General features: G+C 34.9%; 1 protein-coding gene across 1 annotated transcript in view; it reads left to right on the forward strand.

The window, feature by feature from the left end:
* The window catches only part of ppp2r5ca (protein phosphatase 2, regulatory subunit B', gamma a), a 29859-nt gene extending 9771 nt beyond the window's left edge, over positions 1-20088 (forward strand). Inside the window, exons 4-15 of the mRNA XM_028437188.1 lie at positions 9173-9372; positions 11562-11672; positions 11819-11911; positions 13837-13967; positions 14087-14146; positions 14341-14449; positions 15685-15738; positions 16871-17041; positions 17140-17267; positions 19472-19573; positions 19729-19827; positions 20085-20088. Coding sequence (XP_028292989.1) covers positions 9173-9372; positions 11562-11672; positions 11819-11911; positions 13837-13967; positions 14087-14146; positions 14341-14449; positions 15685-15738; positions 16871-17041; positions 17140-17267; positions 19472-19573; positions 19729-19827; positions 20085-20088 — 1262 coding nt within the window. The remainder of the gene's footprint in view (positions 1-9172; positions 9373-11561; positions 11673-11818; positions 11912-13836; positions 13968-14086; positions 14147-14340; positions 14450-15684; positions 15739-16870; positions 17042-17139; positions 17268-19471; positions 19574-19728; positions 19828-20084) is intronic.
* Positions 20089-21216: the final 1128 nt, after the last annotated feature.

Here is a 21216-nt window from a genome sequence, read left to right on the forward strand (position 1 = left end):
CACATTGTGCACAGCATGTCTGTGAAGTCCATAAATGTTGTGGTGCAATTGGTTTGATGTAAATCAGTGGTTCTAAGCCTGGGCAATATAACGAGTTTTCTGTTTGACAATATAGAGAAGTAAATCAATATATTTAAAGCTTATTTTGTATAAAACATACTTGTTTTAGGAGTCGCTGCTTTCACTATTTCTGAACAGCATAAAAAGCACAATTTGATGGATTGCAGAGAGCGTTCTAACCCAGACATTCCAATAAACAAGCCACACTGCAGAACTCACTCACACGTGCTGTCCCTTATAGAAGAAAAAGCCAAAAGTGGCACAAATTGCGCAGCTGTTTGTTAATGGGCCTGTGTGGCATTTGGCATCAGCAAATTTAATCCAGAATATGAAGATATGATCATAAAATTAGTACAAGAAAATGACTTCAAAAAATCAAAACGACAACAAAAATGCACAAAACGACAATTAAAAAAGAACAAAAATGCACAAAAAGAAAAAAATACAAACACAAAAATTACTCCAAACAACAAAACACACAAAATGAGAGAACACTAAATAAACAAAAGCACAAAACTCCAAAAAATACACAAAATGACTCAAAAACACAGAAGACTTTTGTTCTTTCCTGTATTAATGTTCAGGTTGGTCATTATTATACTTCTGAACTGCATAAAAAGCACAGTTTGATGGATTTCTGAGTGCGTCCTAACCCAGACCTTCTCCTAAACAAGCCACACTACAGAACTCACTCACACATGCTGTCCCTTATAGAAGAAAAAGCCAAAAGTTGCACAAATTGTGCAGCTGTTTGGTAATAAATGTGCCTGAGTGTCAATTTACATTAGCAAAAGTGTTAAAATGATCGTTATATATCTACCCAAATATTGAGATATGGGTTTTGGTCCATATCAGCCAGCACTAAGTGGATCCTAATCTTTTTTTGTCCCGTGTACCCCATTTTTGAATTTTTGTCAAATCATACATACCCCTTCATATTATAAGTACCCTCTCCATAATTGCATATGCATTTTCATTTGTGGAACAGCAAGCTCTCTTAAACCCCTAAGACCTAATGTACAAATTCATAACAATGAGTGGAATTTTTTATTTTTAATACCAATGCAACTACTTCAATATTAAGTTATTATGGTCTCTCCTATGTAATATGTAGCTAATTATCTGCTATTGTCAGAAGTGTGATAAAATGGCCTCGACAGCATAAATTAATCCTGACAAGAGTGTATAGTATTTTATTGAGCAATAATACTGTTAGTCTGTGGTGTATTTCTCAAATTTTCTATCAATTTTTGACTGTACTGTACTATACAGAAAAATTAGAGTCTCTTTTTCTTTCCTTTCTTTTTTTCAAAACTATTTTTTATTACACATTTTTGACACTCCATTAACAAAGTTTTCCACACATGGTACAGTAATTACATACAAAAAACAAACAAAACAATAACTAGACCAGGGATAAACCAAAACAAAAGAAAACTGGCAATAATAAAAAAAGTAGTATAGTACTGTAATAGTAGGAATAATAGCAACAATAGTGCTAAACAAAGCAATATATAGTATTTATAAGATTAAACAGAAGGGACAAAAGGGTCCCACAAAATTAGAATGTATACACACATACCCATAGATACAGTATATACTGTATACACGCATAAATAAAATGGACAAAATGTACAAAACAAATTGTAAGTCAATAAATAAAATGCACAGAATAAAATTAAACACACAGCATACTAATACTTAAAATACAAAATAAATAAATAAAACAAAATTAAAGTAATATAAACAAAAAAACAAGATAATAGTAAATAAATAAAAATAAAAAAAAGTTGGGATAGGTCAGATGGTAATCTGAGGTTCATCAACAACCAATGTGTGCCAAGTTACAAAAGAATATGTACGATACACACTAGGGCTGGGCAAAAAAAATTGATTTAATCGAATTTGTCGATAAAAACGATTTTTATTTTGCAAATTCGAGTTTACATATTTTTAAATATTTTTCTTATTTCCCTCCACAGTTTTTTTGGACTTTTTTGCATTCAGATGTGAGCCCGCCCCCTCTTTGTTTACATGTGTTTACCCTTTGAGTCGGCTGTGTCTGTGCCACGGGCATGTTCAATTTTTTATTCACACTATTCTTTTTTTTTAATTGTAATGTCATGTTATAAAATATGTAGTTATCTGATTTCTTAATCAAAATCAAAGTTGCTGTTTCACTTTTGCTTAAACCTGGGTTAATGCTTGAAATTGTTGAACGACAGAGCCTCATTTACTTTTTATTTAGGGATTGTTCTATGCATTTTAACTCTTGAGGACAATCACAGCAATAAAGTTGCACTTTTGACAATATATCTGATGTCTGCAGTCATTTTTAAGTGCATTGGGGGAAAAAATCGAATCGAAAATCTAATTTTTTCTATAAAAAAATCAGAGACTTTTTTTTTTGGCAAAATTGCCCAGCCCTAATACACACCAATCAAAACAGATGAACAAAAACAACCTGCATCTCTTTCTCTAAAGCATGGGGGTCAAACTCGCTTACGCTCAGGGACCATATACGGAGCTATTTGATTTCACAGATTGATCTACAGATTTGGTGCGTGGGAAAAAAGGAATTCTAACATTATTGTGTCCTGGTTTGCACATCCAAGCGATAGATCAGTCCCTGCAGGATCCCCACTTCTAAATATCTTGATTTATGTGGGCTTTATTGTGAGAAATTGCATAATTTTTAGTTCTTTTGTTTTGACATCATTTGATTTCAGTCATGTGATAAAGGCATGGGGAAAAAGTGAGCCCCTGCAAATATTGTGGAATTTAATTAATTCACGTTTATATTCAAGTCCATTTTGAACAAGTAGGATTTAGATTTGATCAAACAACAACACAACAGATGATTGTACATTGTCTATGTTTTTTGAAGTAGAAAATCAATATCAGTTGGTTAAGCAATAATCCAATCAAAATGATAGAAACTCAAACCATCGATCAACATTGTCAGTGAAATACAGAAACAGGTCTTTTGTCGTTTTGTTAAAAAATAATTATTTTCATTTTAATGTCTGAAATGTTTTAGCAAAATAAATAGTCAAGATACTAAAATTGCTTGGTATTTTTTAAACCACTTTTTGGTGGAATTTGTATGTAATATTGTCCTAAATCAATCAATCTAATCATAATAAAACTGTTGATTCACACCCATGGTTTGAAGTAAGAATAAGCAACTTAATTTATGGAGAAATTAAAAGTCTCCATTTGCATCTTAGCCCACAAATGGGCTCGCTGTATATATACAGTATATATTTATTTAGTTATTTTAATTTCTGAGACACAATGTGTTCTTTTAACGGGCAATTCAAAGTATTTCTTTTATTTTCTTCCAAGTATTTGTCACAAAGCACATGAATAGTATGTGTTTACCTTTTAAGTGTTGCCATAGGAAACATTGATCTTTATCATCTACGTTCCTGGATCTATTCTCAACTATTCACACTGCATTCACATCAGCTGCGTTTGATGAATGCAGACAAACCAGTAGCTCACATGCCTTTTTACATCTGTGACACTGTGTTTCACTGCATGGCTATAAATAAATATATATATAAATAGTGATCAGTCAGTGTTTACATTGGTCATATCAAACTGTCAATGCAGCCCATTGTCAAAACAGCCAGACCTTCTTGCAGCTGATTTGTTGTCATTGGGAAAGTGGAAAAATTTGCATTCTGCGTTATTTATTAGCTTTTTTAAAAAAATAAAACATGGTGCAAAAATGATTAATTTATTGCAAATTAGGTGAGTTGAAGTAGTGCTGGGTGATATGGACCAAAACTCTCAGTTTTTTTTCTCCAAATGGTGATATACGATAAAAATATTGAGATTTTTAATTCAAAGTCTTAGCAGAAAGACAATTCTGGGTATTTTTTACCTTAATTTGGATCTAAATGCAGTGTTTAGTGAAACGCTGTGGTTGTTTATTTAAGCAAATGTTGTTTATTAGGACTTTATTCATGTAATGCCTATTTAAAAGGTCATATAAATTACTTTCTTACATTATTCTGTTTATTTGTTAAGTGCAATAAAAAAAGCTCAAGGGGAATAATTTTTTTTCTTAAGATGAATGGATTTATTCATTCTTTTTTTAAAGCATAGAGTAATAGAATTGTTTGCTGTGGCTCTAATTTAACCTCATCACGTTGTGGTCAATCTCTCTGAGACACACTACAGTGCTTTTGTTTGTTGGTGCTTATGTTGGTCTCATCCCTCAGGCTTTGATGAACTACATTCATAGAAGTCTCATTGTGTTTCACAGCTCTTTTAGAATCACAGCAGAGGCTTTTTATCTGTTACACAACCAGCGTGAACAGAAACTTTTTAACACACACCGGCAGACTGAGTGACTGACTGACTGACTGACTTATGTAACAGGGACCAACACACACGTCCAATGTGGTCACTGGTGCAAAGCATGGGAACACATTCCATTACCACTTTATGTCCCACTGCAGCTGGGAACAAATGACAAGGCAATGTAATATATAGCACAAAACAAATAGAGGAGGTGCATGTTTAAAAAGTAGGGATGTCCGATACAACTTTTTCACTTTCGATATGATACCAATATTGCAGCCAATATTGCAGCCTTGCTCGTTATTGATCCGATACAATATCAACACGAATCATATCTTTATTTTGTAGTGTGAAATGCTAGAAAAGGCTTGATCAAGTGTTGTTACTCAAACAGAGAACAATAGTCAGCAACATGAGGTTACTTTGCTGGAGTGTGAACCACAGTCACCTATGGATAGAAGTGCTGGAGTGCAAAATTTTATCAGAGTGCTTATCGGTGATTCTAGATGCAGCCCTATAAAATCTGATATTGGTTTTGTGGCTGATATTGGACCGATATCAATATCAGATCGGGACACCTGTGTTAAAAAGATCACTCACTGTAGTTACTCCTCATGTGTACTTTAGTAGGGATGTCCCAATACAACTTTTTCACTTCTGATACAATACCGATATTGCAGCCTTGAGTATTGGCCGATATCATACATACCATAATTTCCAGACTATTAGCCGCTACTTTTTCTCACGCTTTGAACCCTGCGGCTTAAACAATGACTCGGCTAAATTGTGGATTTACAATTACAAAACAACGCCAAGTTTGCTGCATCTTATTTTATTTATTTATTCATATATTTTGCACTACTAGTGCTGGATTTTGCCCATATGCAGTTCAAAAATTAAATATATTTTCAAGTGACATGATTGATTTTGATTAATTAATTGTTTTTTATCCTTTTTTTTAATCAATGCACTACAGTCTTTAGTTTGCTCCTGACAACAGATTTATCATAGATTAAAGCCTGATTTATATGGCACTTTTGTGGCTGATATTGAAAAAAAAAAGCTGATATTTGATGTATTTTCCAATAGCTGATATATCTGTTGATATATGAACATTAATATACACAGCATATATACTCTATACCCCGGAGGCCCTATATGGCCCTTTAGGGTAGGGTTTCTTATCTGTTCTCACCCTGGGACCCACCTTTTGTCAAGTCATTTTTTTTCAAAGAATTCAACCAACCAAATTTCATTTTTCAAAAATAACTATTTTCTTGTGCAACACGCATTTCACAGCATGCCTGTCAAAAGAAAAGTTTATTTTAAGACGGAAGACAAGTTCAACATGGGAGACATTAAGTATTTATTTATTTATTTATTTTTTACCAGCTGTCCACGACCACCCAGTACAGGTCCCGACCCACCAGTTGAGAATCGCTGCTTTAGAGCATCAAATGCGTCCCGCAGGAGAAAGTAAAAACATGAATTATTTAGTACGTTTCCCACTAATTCAGTTGTAGATTATATCTCCAAGAACAAAAATTCAATGAAATCCCACGATATTTGCAGGGCTCTTAGTTTCCCCAGGCTTATGTCAGGTGATGGCAGTTATTTTTTATTTCAAATTGTTGAAAGATCTCTCAATTTTTAAATAATCCAGAAATTTTCTTAAAACTAGTCCTCAAAAGTTGAGGAGCTGATACCAATATTGTGTTTTTTAAAGCTGATATTTGATATATCTGCTGATATATGAAATAAGACCATTGATATATACTGTACATGAACACAAATTCTTCGACTACCCAAAATATGATTCAAGACAAACAAGTAAAACACTACTAAATTATAATAAGGAACTTTAATTAGTAACATTGTCAACATATATGGACTCTAAAGCCACTGATAAATAAGAAGAGACAAACTGTATTTCTAAAATACAATATAAATTGCTTTGTTCTGCTCAGTCACATTCAAAATTCACATTAATCAGACAAATTTTTGCCTAACTTATGGCCATAAACATGCAAAATGTTCCAGTGGTCACTGTTTTTATAATGGTCTATAATTTGATAATTTGATTCGGCTAAAAACAAATCCACACATAAGCGAATGTTTGACCTTTAAAATGTGTACATACTACATATCAATAACAACGTTGTGTGAAACTGTTTGAACATTTGGAAATGAATCATTGAGAGCAGACATATTTCAAAGAGAAAATATGTCATAAGACACTTTCCCTGGACAGTGAATTACTGTAAACCATAGGCTCATCATGTGTAGGTTGTGAATAATGAATAATTGCCCATCGGCCACATCAGAACGCAGTGTACCAGCGTTGATGCTAATCATAGCGCTGATAGCCGTTTCATAAGGTAATGTCATTCAAATGTGCTTTGGCTGAATGAGAGCATCTTTGGCAGCTGTCTGTGTCACATGCATTTATACTGTATGGTTTATGTGTACTACTGTATGAACGTTTAAAGCTGCAGGAACTGTTGGAAACAAAATAAATATTGCATTTGAGCTTCAATGTTTAGGCCACGTTTACACTTTGGTACTGTTGGTTTTATTTTTATAATTACTAAGCAATTATACCAGACTTTTATTTGCTACAATGTAATTGTAAAAAAAATATTAATTTTGCACACATGCAACTGATGGCCTGCAACCCCCAAAATGAACACACAAAAATTCACAAAATAATGACGAAAACAGACAATATTACACCAAAAACGCACAAGACTACAAAAAGATGGAAAATAACTGAAAAATAGTCAAAACAACAACAAAAATACACAAATGACTCCAAAAACACAAAAGAATGAAACAACATATTTATTTTAGCAGATGTTGTTTATTAGCACTTTATTTAAGTAATTCCTATTTTAAAGGTCATGTAAATTACTTTGTTAGATTTGTCTATTTTTATGTTTTATGCTATATAAAAAAAGCTCAAGGGAATTTTATTTTATTTTAATATCATTAAAATAATTATTTTATTTTATTAAAATGTAGTTTAGTAGAATGTAGCTCTAATTTAAAAACCCTAATGAAGACCACAAATACACAAAAAAAACAGAAAAATTGTGAAAACAAGAAAAATATGCGAAATTACTCCAAAAACCCCCAAAAAATTAGAGGAAAAAATCTTCAAAATCCTAACACATGTACACAAAACACACAAATAATAAAAACAACATAGAGCATTAACATAAATACACAAAAATTAAAAAAAAATATACAGATTGACAAAACAAACACAAACCTTTTTTGTATTTATTTATTTGTCATTATTTTAAAAGCTAACATAAATATTTTGATAATCTTGGATTAGACAATCACGTTTTTGTGGCCCCTACTGTGATAAAAGTTGCATATCTCTGCGTTCATTGTGTATTCTTTTTTTATTTTTATCAGTAATAAGTTTGTAACCTAATAACACTTCTTTACTAACTGTAGTATTATTTGTAACATTTCTATTTTTTATTAAATGTCATCCTGGAGTCATTATAATCCTTATATTGAAGTCAATCTGTAAGAGCTGGTTGTTGTGTTTTGATTTATTTATGGTTTAATAAGAGATTAATTATCAGGCAGCTTCTGAAAAAAAGAATAGTCCCTTGTCTAAAGACGTCTTACAGGAATGTATCGAGTGTCATAAGATGGAAATAAAAACAAAGACTACAGTAAAGTTGTCACAGATGTGTCTAATTATGGCGTCGCCCTGTTTTCTTTACTGCACTACAGCTGTTTGGAATTCTGAGTTGATTGGGTTATTTTATTTTCTACTTGTGTGAAATGCTGACATCATGTTGTTGTTTTTGTGCGTGTCTGATGTCTTGTGGTCAGATGGATAAAATCAAATGTCCAAGAATATTTTTGAACAATTTAGCCTTTTTTTGCTTATTTTTTTACCCTTTTTCTGCAACTACACCAAACTTGCCATTTTTAACCTATTTTCATCACTTTTTCTTGCCGTATTTTTGCTCCTTTTAATGCATTTTTTGCTACATTACTCTGATTTCTGCCACTTCTCCATCAAATTGCAATGTCTTTTCTGCACATTTTTGCGATTTTCAAGACATTTTTGTCACTTTTCCACCTAATGTCTCACATGTTGACACATTCTTGTCAATTTTAACCTCTTTTCACCATCTTTCATGCTTATTTTTGCCAATTTAACCAATTTGTCATGCCAGTTTAAACTAATTGTTCCAATATCGACACTTTGAAACCTTTTTACCACTTTTTCTTTCTGTTTTCGGCCACTCTAATTTGCAACTTTTAACCAATTTTTGCAGTCTTTAAAATCCCATTTCACTACCTTTTTGGTCACTTTAACCCTTTTTATTTCTGATTAAAACAAGGATTTACATCTTTAAGATGACTACATATACTATGGCACAAATAATACTAAACTTTCTGGATATTATTCAGATAAATACATAAATGTGGTTATCACAGATTCATAGAACAATAAATCATCATTTTGCTGACTTTATTGATGGACCCCAAAAAGCTTTTTCCTTTATTGACTGTTCTTCAAAGTTCATGTCTGTGTTCAACTACCTTCAGTTGCAGTGGGGGTCCCTGGTCTCTGACACCTTTATTTTTGGGGGGTCGTGGGCTGAAAAGGTTGAGAGCCACTGGATCGAACAACAATGGGGAAAAAAATGCAAAGATTTTTTTTAATGGAGTTTCTGCCAGTTAACATTTAGTGTCTACCATTTGTAATATCTCATAACCTTTTTGAGATTTGAGTCTTATTATTTTATCTTCTGTCCATGTCTAGACGTGGCCCCGGCGGAGCAGGAGAAGCTCTTCATCCAGAAGCTACGGCAATGCTGCGTCCTCTTCGACTTCCTGTCCGACCCACTGAGCGACCTGAAATGGAAGGAAGTGAAGCGGGCGGCACTCAGCGAAATGGTGGAGTACATCACTCACAACAGGAATGTCATAACGGAACCCATCTACCCGGAGGTGGTGCACATGGTGAGTGGAGTTGTTTTTTCTGTGAGGTTAACTTAAGAGGAGGGTCATGTTTACATTTACCTGTTAATGTGGAAAGGTGCATTTAGGCAATGAAACCAGTTGGTTTCACATTTGTTTCTGAGTTTCAATGAGGTTTCGTGTTTAGTGGATTTTTTACAGCAGTGTTTTTCAACCTTGGGGTCGGGACACCATGTAGGGTCGCCGGAAATGTTCAGTAATTGATAAAAGAAAAAAAAAAAAATACTGATGAAATATGTATTTTTTAAATTATTCTTCTTTTACAAATTAAAACCACACAAAATCTTAAGCAACTGTATTCTATACTGTCACTTTAATATACTCAACTAGATGTATATTTGACAATCACAAAGTTCAGTATATTAATATCTGAGCTGGCATAACTTGTTACTAATACTGGTCGGTCTGTGTTTGTAATACAGTATAACAAACTTGATCAAAAATGTCTTTAAGGTTGCCAGAAATTCTTCATATAAAAATGGGGTCATGATTCAAAACAAGGTTAGGAATCACTGCTTTACAGAATCCTATGAAAAGTTGATTATCCTGCTCAAATTTTCATATCCTACTTCACTGCTACATATTCAAAGACCTAACTGTGAATGAATTGTGAAATGAGTTTCCAGTAAATCATCTTTTTTTAAAACCACACACTCAGATTTTAAGGTTAAATATGTTATAACACAGTTGGCAAAATCGTATAAATGTAGCTCAAAAATCTCACGAGTGACGAGTCAGTTAAATTATGTCAGCGTGGATCAGATGCTGGGGAATTCTTGTGTTAATTTAGGCTCATAGAAGCACTGATCTGCTCATATTGTGTGAATAAATGTTTGACCTTTTCTGATATGTTGTAGTAGAAATTATTACAAAGAACAATCTTTTCTTTACTTTCTAGCACACATAATCACAGAACGGCACGAGTACACAAAGTATATACCATAATTTACGGACTATAAGCTGCTACTTTTTCCTCACACTTTGAACTCTGCGACTTAAGCAATGACGTGGATTTTTCTCAGTTTTATAAGCTTCATGCCGCCACAAATTTGAGCTCCATGACATTAGACCTGGTGGAACAATGAAATTGTTAACATTAAATCGTTCTTGCTGAATCATTCTGATCACTCATTTTGTCATGATGCACACTGCCACGACACAGAGAATTGTTGAGAGTAAGAGAGCGCCAACACACCTGAATCAAACGAAAGTGCGTTACAGAAACCATTATTCATTCACAGCAGTCACTCACACAGTCATACCAGTGGTGGTAAGCTACAATGTAGCCACAGCTGCCCTGGGGCAGACTGACAGAGGCGTGGCTGCCATTTCGCGCCTACGGCCCATCTGACCACCACCAACAATTCATACTCACTCATACAAGGCAATGTGGGTAAAGTGCCTTGCCCAAGGACAAAACGACAATGACTCGGTTAGAGTGGGATTTGAACCCCCAACCCTTCGGCCACTGGACAACCCACTCTACCGCTGATCCACAGTCATCCTAATCAGTCCTGTCCTCTGTGTGTGAGGCCACCTGGGCAGGAACCTGGAAGGGTTAAGGCAGGAGTGCCCAACCCTGGTCCTCAAGGGCCCCTATCCAGCATGTTCTAGATGTTTCCCTCTTCCAACACACCTGATTCAAATGATTAACTCATCATCAAGCTCTACAGAAGCCTGATAACGATCCTGGTCATTTCAATCAGGTGTGTTGGAAGAGGGAAACATCTAAAACATGCTGGATAGTGGCCCTTGAGGACCAGGGTTGGGCACCCCTGGGTTAAGGGGTTGCAGGGGGTTTCCCAGGACCTTTGGTCCTTTCTGGTCCCATGTGTAGCTCTCATACTGTGGCGGTATCAGCCACCTTTTATTGATCCCCACAGCACAGCCCCAGTGTGTCCACCTGGCAGCATGTCTCCTCTCCTCCAACAAGGCTCCCAGTGTACTAGCAGACCACCTGCACAGTCCCATGATGTGCTCAGCGTGGTACAGCAGCCCCCCCAGGGGAGTCAGTTGACACAGTGTGAGACCAGGAACACAAGACACTCCCACTGATCTGTTAGACAAAGCCAACACTGGATTTGATTGGGAAAAATTTTAGTTTGGATAATGTTCATTTATGGTTTTGTTTTTAAATCAAATATTGTGTATTTCTTTTTGCTCCTTCTCAGTTTGCTGTAAATATGTTCCGAACACTGCCTCCATCGTCCAATCCCACTGGAGCTGAGTTTGATCCTGAAGAGGATGAACCTACACTTGAAGCTGCATGGCCACACCTCCAGGTAGACCTTTACACCTGTTTCTAACGTGACATATTAGAGTGTTATGATGATTATTGTATTTTGTCAATAATAAAGCTAACAAACCCTGACCACTCATTAACGTTATGTATTGCTTGATTCTTTTTCTATTTCCTCTTGTGTTACAGCTCGTCTATGAATTTTTCCTTAGATTTTTAGAATCGGCTGATTTTCAGCCCAACATCGCAAAGAAGTACATCGACCAGAAATTTGTAATGCAGGTAAAATATCGCAAAATGTCTTCCTTATGTTTGATGTCAAAGTAAATAATTTTCTCTGTTAACGTTTGGGTTGTGCATTGCCATGAATCTGATGATAAAATAAATGTATTTTCATAAAAAAATATGCACATCAGAATCAGTTTTATTTGCGAGGTACAGTTTAAAAAAACAATACAAGGAATTTAGCTTGGTGGATGATGCAAAGAACAAAAAAAACTAACAAACAAACTAGAAACACAATAATAATAATAATAATAATAATAAATATAAAGGATAAATACACAAAATATTTCAAAAACCCTAGTCTTATAAAGCCACCTCACAAATTTCAACTACAAGTAAACAATTTAAATACAATATACAAAGCAACAGATAAATACAAAAATGAAACTTAACATCTGCATCTGGAGTTCAAAGTGGATATAAATGACTGAGTCTGAGGTAATTCATTCCAAAGTGATGAACCTTTATATTTCAAAGTCAGTTGGTTTATTAAAGTTCTGCAATTCAATAGAATGTGAATAAGAATTCACAATTTGCATGTCACGCCATGTTGAAATTACGTCATTGATGACGCAAATCAAGTTGTCATTTTGACAGAAAAAGCTGCTAAATGATTCTGAATGCTTCACCACTATAGAAATCAATGGACTAAAAGGGGGCGCACAGGCTCAAACGGTAAAGTAGTCCCATTTTTAAAAGTGAATAAAACAAATATGGTGCAAAATGATGTTTTGTTAGGCATATATTTCTAATAAGGACATTTCAAAGGTTTTAGGCCACATTTGTAAAAACAGTGGAGGATCTCTTTAACCCATTCAGTGCCAGCCATTTTCAGAATTTCTAACCCCCTCAGTGCCAGCTGTTTTTGAGCATTTAGATTGATTTTTAAAGACCCACAATATATTTTGTACTATGACAATCTGAGATCTGACGCCAAAATAGTTTTGTTTATAGCTTGTTTTGTTCTTCTGTAATCCGCAGTTGAATAGAGGCAAGTTTCACACAAATCGCCAGTTTGTTACAAAAAGCTGAGAAAAACAGCTTTTTCTGAAAAAATCTATTAATGCATTTTTTTTTTTTTTTTTTGGTTTAGGGACACTTCAGCATTGGTTTCCTACTATAAAACTACAAAAACAACACTGAGACAGGGCTTTTGATGGCAAAGTTATTATTATTCTGCTATCTATGTGAGAGTTGAATGGATTTCATACTGTATTTTGGCATTCCTCCAAGTCCATTCCCCCGTCAATCACACAGACGTGACTTCCTCTTCCTCCCGACACGCAGAGATGACCAGTTTGGCCCGTTTAGTTGATGGTTTAATGTTCTGTGTTAGTATGTGGAGCTGTGTGCTGCTGAATACTTCACAATATCACTCTGTAGTGCCATAATCTCCCTCGTCCCTGCTTCTTCCTCCTTAGCTAATTGTAGCATCAGTGGCTAATCTATCATCCAAAGGTGTGCTGCTGCCACCTTCAGGGCACCATGTTGTCACACTACAACTTACATATTGATGAGGGACCTCCACCAGGGTGTATTCTAGTAATCTCTGTGAAAAAACTCAAATGTAATATTACGTCTGTGGCACTGAATGAGTTAAAAAATGATTACTGCTACATTAGGCGTGAAACAACAAAGGAATGCGGAGTGTTATAGGGAGGTTTGGAGCGTCCGGCTTCCTGCGCCGAAGTCTCACGGGATGAGATTTCACAAGAGTTGCGAGGCTCCTGCCCAAAACAACGTTCAATGGAAACGCGTTCAAAGCACAATTATACCTTGTCAACGTTTAGAAATATCGCTTTTATTTGCGAAAATCTATAATTAAACCCAGCTACAGTTTCCCACGCGATTTACTGATTTAGTGTGTTTTGAAACCCATTTTCTGAACAACTGTGCTGAACCGTCTCGTCCTTGTTTCGCAGCTTTTAGAACTGTTCGACAGTGAAGATCCCAGAGAGAGAGACTTTCTAAAAACCACCCTCCACAGGATCTATGGAAAGTTCTTGGGGCTGCGAGCGTACATCAGAAAACAGATCAATAACATTTTCTATAGGTCAGTTTCATATCTATGTCCATGTAGCAGAAAAATCAATCACGACCACATGGTGCGTTTGTTTTCTCAAATCTCTTCACGTGGTTTTTTCATTTCTCTGCTTGTTTTTTTTTTTTTAGGTTTATCTATGAGACGGAGCATCATAATGGTATAGCTGAACTACTGGAAATACTTGGAAGGTAAAGCTTTTATTTTGAAAATGGTTCTGACCTTGGTGCCTATAGTGTCTGCATCCCTTTCGTTGGTTCTTCTTATACAGATTAGAGAAAGTGTGCATTAAAAATGACCTTAATTCTAAGTGTGTCTGGTTCGTCTTTGCTCTGTCAGACGCTTTTCAGATAAACTGAAGGCTTTTTTTTTGTCTCTCCTGTAGCATAATCAATGGATTTGCCTTACCACTCAAAGAAGAGCACAAGATTTTCCTGTTAAAGGTTTTATTGCCTCTGCACAAAGTTAAATCACTCAGTGTCTACCATCCACAGGTATGTTATTCAAAAATATAATCATATATTAGAGCCTGACAGATTAATCGGGCCGATTTTAGCTTTCACCAATTAATCGACATCGGTCAGCGGCCAGGCTATAATATGCAACTGTTAATTTATTTATGATGAGTCAGCATTAATGATTACAATATAACACTGGAAGAAGTCACTAGTTCATTGTTTACACATTACATTTTCCTTTTTTTGATTAATCTACCAATTAATGTTAACTGTTTGAAATTTGAGCAACTTTATTTATTTTTTACATTATTTTCAGTAACTGGTCAATGACGTATAAAGATTTTCACCGTATTATTTATAAGATGGGCATTATCATTATCGGGCAAATTTTGCATGAATATTATGATGGAAATAAAAATAGAAATACTTTGAAATGTTATACAGGACTGTAAAAGAACTAAAACAGAACATTTGAATTGATATAGAATACCCACATGATATTTTGACACTTTGAATAACAGAATAAATTACAGAAGAATTTCGAGCACATACATGCTAAGTTACTACATATTTGGTATCTTTTTTTTTAATGCATTTAAACCTTTTTTTTGTTAATTAAAAGAAAGGCATTTGAGACAAATAATTAAGTGTCACGTTATTGACCCAAATGCACTTGACACTAGTTTGCCTTTCTTATTCATCAGTGGCTTTACAGTCCTTATTTTGACAGTTACTAATTAAAGTTCCTTATTTTAATAATAGTTGTGTTTTGCTCCTTTATTTTTAATCTAATTTGGGTATTATAAGAATTTGTGCTCATGTATAGAATTTATGTGGCCAACTATTGTTTTCATCATTTAACCCCGTGTTAAAGAAAAAATATGAAGAATTCATCACTGCTGCTCATACAGCACAGCTAACATGAAAAATTATGGAATTTAAACATTGCAGTATCTCACTTCATTTTCCAACATCTCAAATGTGTCCTTAATTAATATTTTGTTCAAATATCAGCTATCCACTTACGTCGGTTATAGCAGATTTATCGGATATTTGCATTTTAAAAACCCAATATCTGCATCATTCCTAAAAATCCAAAATTGGTTGAGTTCCTATTTATGAAAAGATGAAGCTCAATTTAATTTGTATTTAACTGTGATGCCAGCTTACTTCTTTTTTTTTTTTTTGCTTTGTGTTATGAATTTCATTGAATATGTTTCCAGTTACACTTATTAATCTATATCTGTTTCTGTCTGTGTGTGTTTAACCAGCTGGCCTACTGTGTGGTGCAGTTTTTGGAAAAGGACAGCACTCTAACGGAGCCGGTACGTCATATTTACAGTGTTCCTGCAGATCCTTAAAACATCTTAAAAGGCATTAAATTCATGAATCTAAAAATAAAGCCATAATTGTCATGAAAATGTCTTAAATCAATGTTTCAAAAGTCTTAAATTTTAACACTTAAGTATGAATTTATGATTGGAATTCGTCTCACATTTCCTTTGTTTTTTAAATTAAGATTTATTTTAATGTTTTTTTTTATTTTTTGTATTGTTGATGATGTGTTATAGATTTCTGGCTATTTTTGTAGTCATCTTGTGTGTTTTTGGAGTGATTTTGATTATTTTAGTCAGGTTTTTTTTGTGTATTGATTTTACTTTAACAACCACCAATATGTAATTGATGTGGTGTTCCCCCCCAATTGTTTACTGTGAAGCTGGCCTTAAATTTAATTTCAAATGGCAATAAAAACCCTTTAAAAGTCTTGAATTAAATTTGACTGAATCTGTAAGAACCCTGTTTTTAATATGCTATAGGGCAGGGGTATCAAACTATTTTAGTTCAGGGGCCAAATACGGAGCAGTTTAATCTCAAGTGGGCTACAGTATTTATGTGGAAAATGAGTAATTTCACCACTATTTTGCCCTAGTTTACACAGCCAGGTATACATAAGATGCAAAATATGTAAGAAACTGACAATATCCAAGCATATGAGTCACAACAGGATGTTCACTTTAAATATCCTAGATTTTGTGACCAATTTCTATTTAATTAAGGGGAATATTGTGTAAAAATTTGAGGGAAAATTTAAGGATTTTCTAAAAATGTTTAGTTTTTTCAATATTTAAACATTAAAAATGACAGCAATCATGCGATATATGCACCGGGAAAACTGCGAGCTAATATTGTTCATTTACACAATGATTCATGTTTTCTCTGTCATTTTGACTTTATCTCGCGAGCCAAACTGGATGCTCCAAAGGGCCGGATTTGGCCCCGGGCCATGAGTTTGACACAAGTGCTATAAAGGATTTTCTTTTTTTTTTTTTTTTTACTTTTTTACTTTTTACATTTAATTTTTTTCACCAGTCGATTAATGTCTTGATTATTTTACAGCTTATGTTTTCAACCCCTGAAATGTTGATTTATGATTTTCTGTGTGTATGAACCTGATAGGTGGTGATGGCTCTACTCAAGTACTGGCCAAAGACTCACAGTCCTAAGGAGGTGATGTTCCTCAACGAGCTGGAGGAGATCCTGGACGTCATCGAGCCGTCTGAGTTTGTTAAAGTGCAGGAGCCTCTGTTCAGACAGCTGGCCAAGTGTGTGTCCAGCCCACATTTCCAGGTGCGTCACCAGTAAGCTCACTAACCGTTGTCACTCTAACACACACACACACTGTAGCTGAAGGAGGGTTCTCTCTCTCTCTTCTCTCTGCGTTTCAGGTGGCAGAGCGAGCTTTGTATTACTGGAACAACGAGTACATCATGAGTTTGATCAGTGACAACGCTGCAAAGATTTTACCCATCATGTTTCCGGCTCTGTATCGTAACTCAAAGACACATTGGAACAAGTAAGTGAGCTACAGGCTCTGTACATGCACGTGGCAGAGGTTTCACACAGTGCCTGTCAGATAGTTCACATAGCGTCTCTGATGGGTGTTGGTATTTGAGGTTGTTGCAGAATGGACCCACAGCATAGCTTGTCCTGTTCAGGTCACGGTGCTACTTCTGTCCATGCTGTATAGCAGTGGTTCCAAACCAGGGGTACGTGTACCCCTAGGGCAGGGGTCTGCAACCTGCGACTCTGGCGCCTCATGTGGCTCTTTGACTCTTTTGCAATGGCTCTTTGTAGCTTTAAAAAATAAATAATGAATTGTTATTTCTTACAGAGGGTGTTGATGATTAATGACATTAACACCAAATAAAATTATGATAAAACAATTGGTTAACCTAAAAATAAATCACATTGTGCAATAACTCTGTCACCTTCCTACTTCAACTCCTACAACCTCTACTGACCATCAACTTTCCTGCACCTGTGGCTAACCTTAAGTTTTATATCCCTTGTAAGATAACTAAAGTAACAAAAAGACTATTTTGGAAGAAAATAGAGATTGTATTTGTGTGGGGAAAGATGTATTTAATTGCCAACATGCTGCCTTAATATGCATGCTTGATATGTTGCAAGAAATTAGCAATTAACATGTGTTGACCAACATGATCATGTGTTATCAAATTAAAAAATTATTCGATATTATTTTAACTGTGTAGAATTTTATACACTGTATTGTCTTCATTGAGAAGGTTTTTTTTTCGGCGCCGGAAGGATTTTAATCCAGGTAAATGAGGCAAAATGGCTCCATTGAGAGCAAAGGTTGCAGACCCCTGTCCTAGGGGTACTTGAACACATTGTCGGGGGTACTTGGAAACATTGATGAATCTATTTCTAACATACTGAGTCATTTTCAAGCCTATTTCAGACACTGTACATGCTCATCCAACATCTTCTCCACCCATTGATTTGTTACTAACATCTTATGCACATTACTAAAAATTTAGGTAAATATATTATCTGATATACAGTAGTGGTAATGCACAAAATTGATATTTAATGTGTATTAAACACAGGTTGAGGCCAAGATGTTAACATGTAAAAAAAAAAAAAAAAAGAAAGGTTACTGAATTGGAGTGACAAAGGGTTTCTCCTAATCTAAAGAGAGACCTTGGTGGGTACATGAGACAAAAAAGGTTTGGAAACACTGCTGTATAGTATGGGTCACGACATTTCACTAGGGATCTAACGATTCACTGAACTCCCGATACGATTTGATTCACGATACTGGGTTCACGATCCGATTCTCTCACAATTTATTTTACAAAATGAGACTGTAGACAAATGATGTTTTTTTTGGAAAAAAAACTAGAAAATACTGTACTATTTTCCTTTTATTTTTCATTGTCAAAAGAATCCATTTATAAACTATTCAAAACAATGCAATTTAACTAAAAATCAATCCTGAATGAAATTAATAAAGTCATTATACAAATGAAGAAGACTATTAATTTAAATTCTGGTTCTATAGTAAACAATGCAAAACTGCATAGTAGTTCATTTTCATTGTAAAAGCGCAACTACAATATATTTTGTGCCTTAGCAATTGGGCTTTAAAAAAAGTCATTGTACTGTATTCACATCAGATATTTGTTTGGACCAGCAGAGGGTGCTGGTAACCCAGTGGTCGGTTGGCATGCAGCTATTCTAGCAGTGGAGAAGAGATGCTATGCTAGCAGACAGAGCTAATAGAAAAACCTAATAGAAAATTGTGTAATTAAATAGTACGGCCAGTACGGCGGTATATTACAAATTCATATCATAACGAAAATATATAGCGGTATTTGGTATGAACCGGGTATATCGCCCAGCCCTGCTGGGCACTTTTATAGATGTATGTAAATAATTTAACAATCAGAATCTGTTGTAGAAGCAAAAGTTAAATTTTTTGAGAAATTTTATTTGACAGTTTGATAAACATTTGTACTTTAATTACAGTTAGTTACCATTTACTTCACAAGTTTAAAAAAAAAAATTAAATGAATTGTATGTCATACTATTTCGTCTTTGTAAAGGTGATATTTGTAAGTATTGATGTTGATATTTTTAAGTGATAAAAATTAAACCTAAGTTTGAATAAAACAATAGTCTTCATACAAAATCTATAGCACCATATTTTGTATTTTTAAAAACGCTTTCTTTTTGTTGTCGTTCTGTTTCCAGGACCATCCACGGCCTCATATACAACGCTCTGAAGCTGTTCATGGAGATGAACCAGAAGCTCTTTGATGATTGCACACAGCAATTTAGGGCTGAGAAAAACAAGTACGCATTAAAATTCAGCTTTTTTTTTGTTGTTGTGTTGTTTGAATGAGTGCACGATTGCAATTAGCCACAGTGCTGCCATCAGGTAGCAGTAGGTGTTGTTTCATATGAGCCGTGGCAGGTGTGGTGACGGCACACTCTGCTTTTCTCGTCAGGGAGAAGGCGAAATCAAAAGAACGTGAAGAGGCTTGGATCAAGATTGAAAATCTTGCCAAGTCAAATCCACAGGTGAGTTTAGTGCGTTTGAACACATTGTTTTTGTTTTTTGTTTTTTTTTCCCTTTTTTTCCCTTGTCATCATTTAGTAAACGTAGACCTTTGTAGTTAGTTTTTCATTGTGCTGTGTGAGTTAATATGCAGGTCAAAGAGGGGAAATACATGTTAATTAAGTTAGTTAAAAATACATAATAGAAAATTAAAAGTAATTTTTTTTGGTATTCAAGCATTTTAGCTCAAAAACTGACAAACTAAAGTTTTGTGACTGAGCTAAATAATATGCTGTTTTTCTGCAGATAAGGAAACGTGCCTTCTGTCATTGACTCACGAAGGTCGTCTTTATGTTGTCAAAATGCAACGAACAATTTGGAAATAGCACATACTCGTCCACAAACAGCAGAAACCAGCTGCTTTAATACGTTTGCTTTAATCCAGTGGTTCTCAAAGCTTTTCTGTGTTTTCTCCACTTTGAACAAATTGCCCATTGCCCAGAAAATAATCCTGACAAATAGCACATTTTCAGATTTATTGAACTAACAGGGAACAATTAACACCATATTTAATAATAAAACAAAAACTATATAAAACTAATCACCTGCATTAAAAAAAAAAGAAATAAAAAATGCAGGAAAAATATTATTTGCAATCTGTGCCAAAAGCAACGTCGTGTTTCATAATGCAAATAAAATATATTTCATGAATAAATAAACCTCAACTAATTTAAACTCATCACCTGCATAAAAACAAATGTAAAAGTGTCAAAAATACAGAAAAATAATGAACATTGTTTGCAATCTGTGCCAAAAAGTTTGTTGATTGTTCCGCTCCTCTTCACATGCTGACTCATTATTTCGGCACTTTAGTTCTGCGTTACATTTTGTTCCCGCTCACATATCTAATTTGATGAGCTTTTATTTTCGGCTACTTTTTTTTGCTTCTCGTTATTACTTTCTATGTGTGTGTGTGTGTGTGTGTGTGTGTGTGTGTGTGTGTGTGTAGGCGTTTTCTTTAGTGTTAATGATCTTAAAGAAAAAAAGCATTTAAAAAGATTGGTAAGTAATTGAAAGACGTTCTCCTGTTTGTCGCGCCCCACCTGTTTTCACAATCACAACTACCATAATTTCCGGGCTATAAAATGTACTGTTTTAATGGACGCATTACATCTCAGAAAAATCCACACTAACATAGGATGCATCCTAGTGGCTGATGAGGGTGCCCTTCAAACAGCTTGGCCAATCAGAACTGGCAGGTAGGCGGGCTGCTGTACTCACGTTAGGTTTCACGGAAATGTCCGTGTTTCAACTGATAAGTTTCCTTTACTACATGAAGTCTCCTCCTCACTGCGCCGCGTCTACATATCAGTCCATTTATGGTCACTTTTTACTGGAACAAGACTCTCTCTTTCTCTATGACAACATTTCTCCGTCT

This window comes from Gouania willdenowi, chromosome 22 (genome assembly GCF_900634775.1).
Source record: "Gouania willdenowi chromosome 22, fGouWil2.1, whole genome shotgun sequence".
NCBI classification, from domain to species: Eukaryota; Metazoa; Chordata; class Actinopteri; order Blenniiformes; family Gobiesocidae; genus Gouania; species Gouania willdenowi.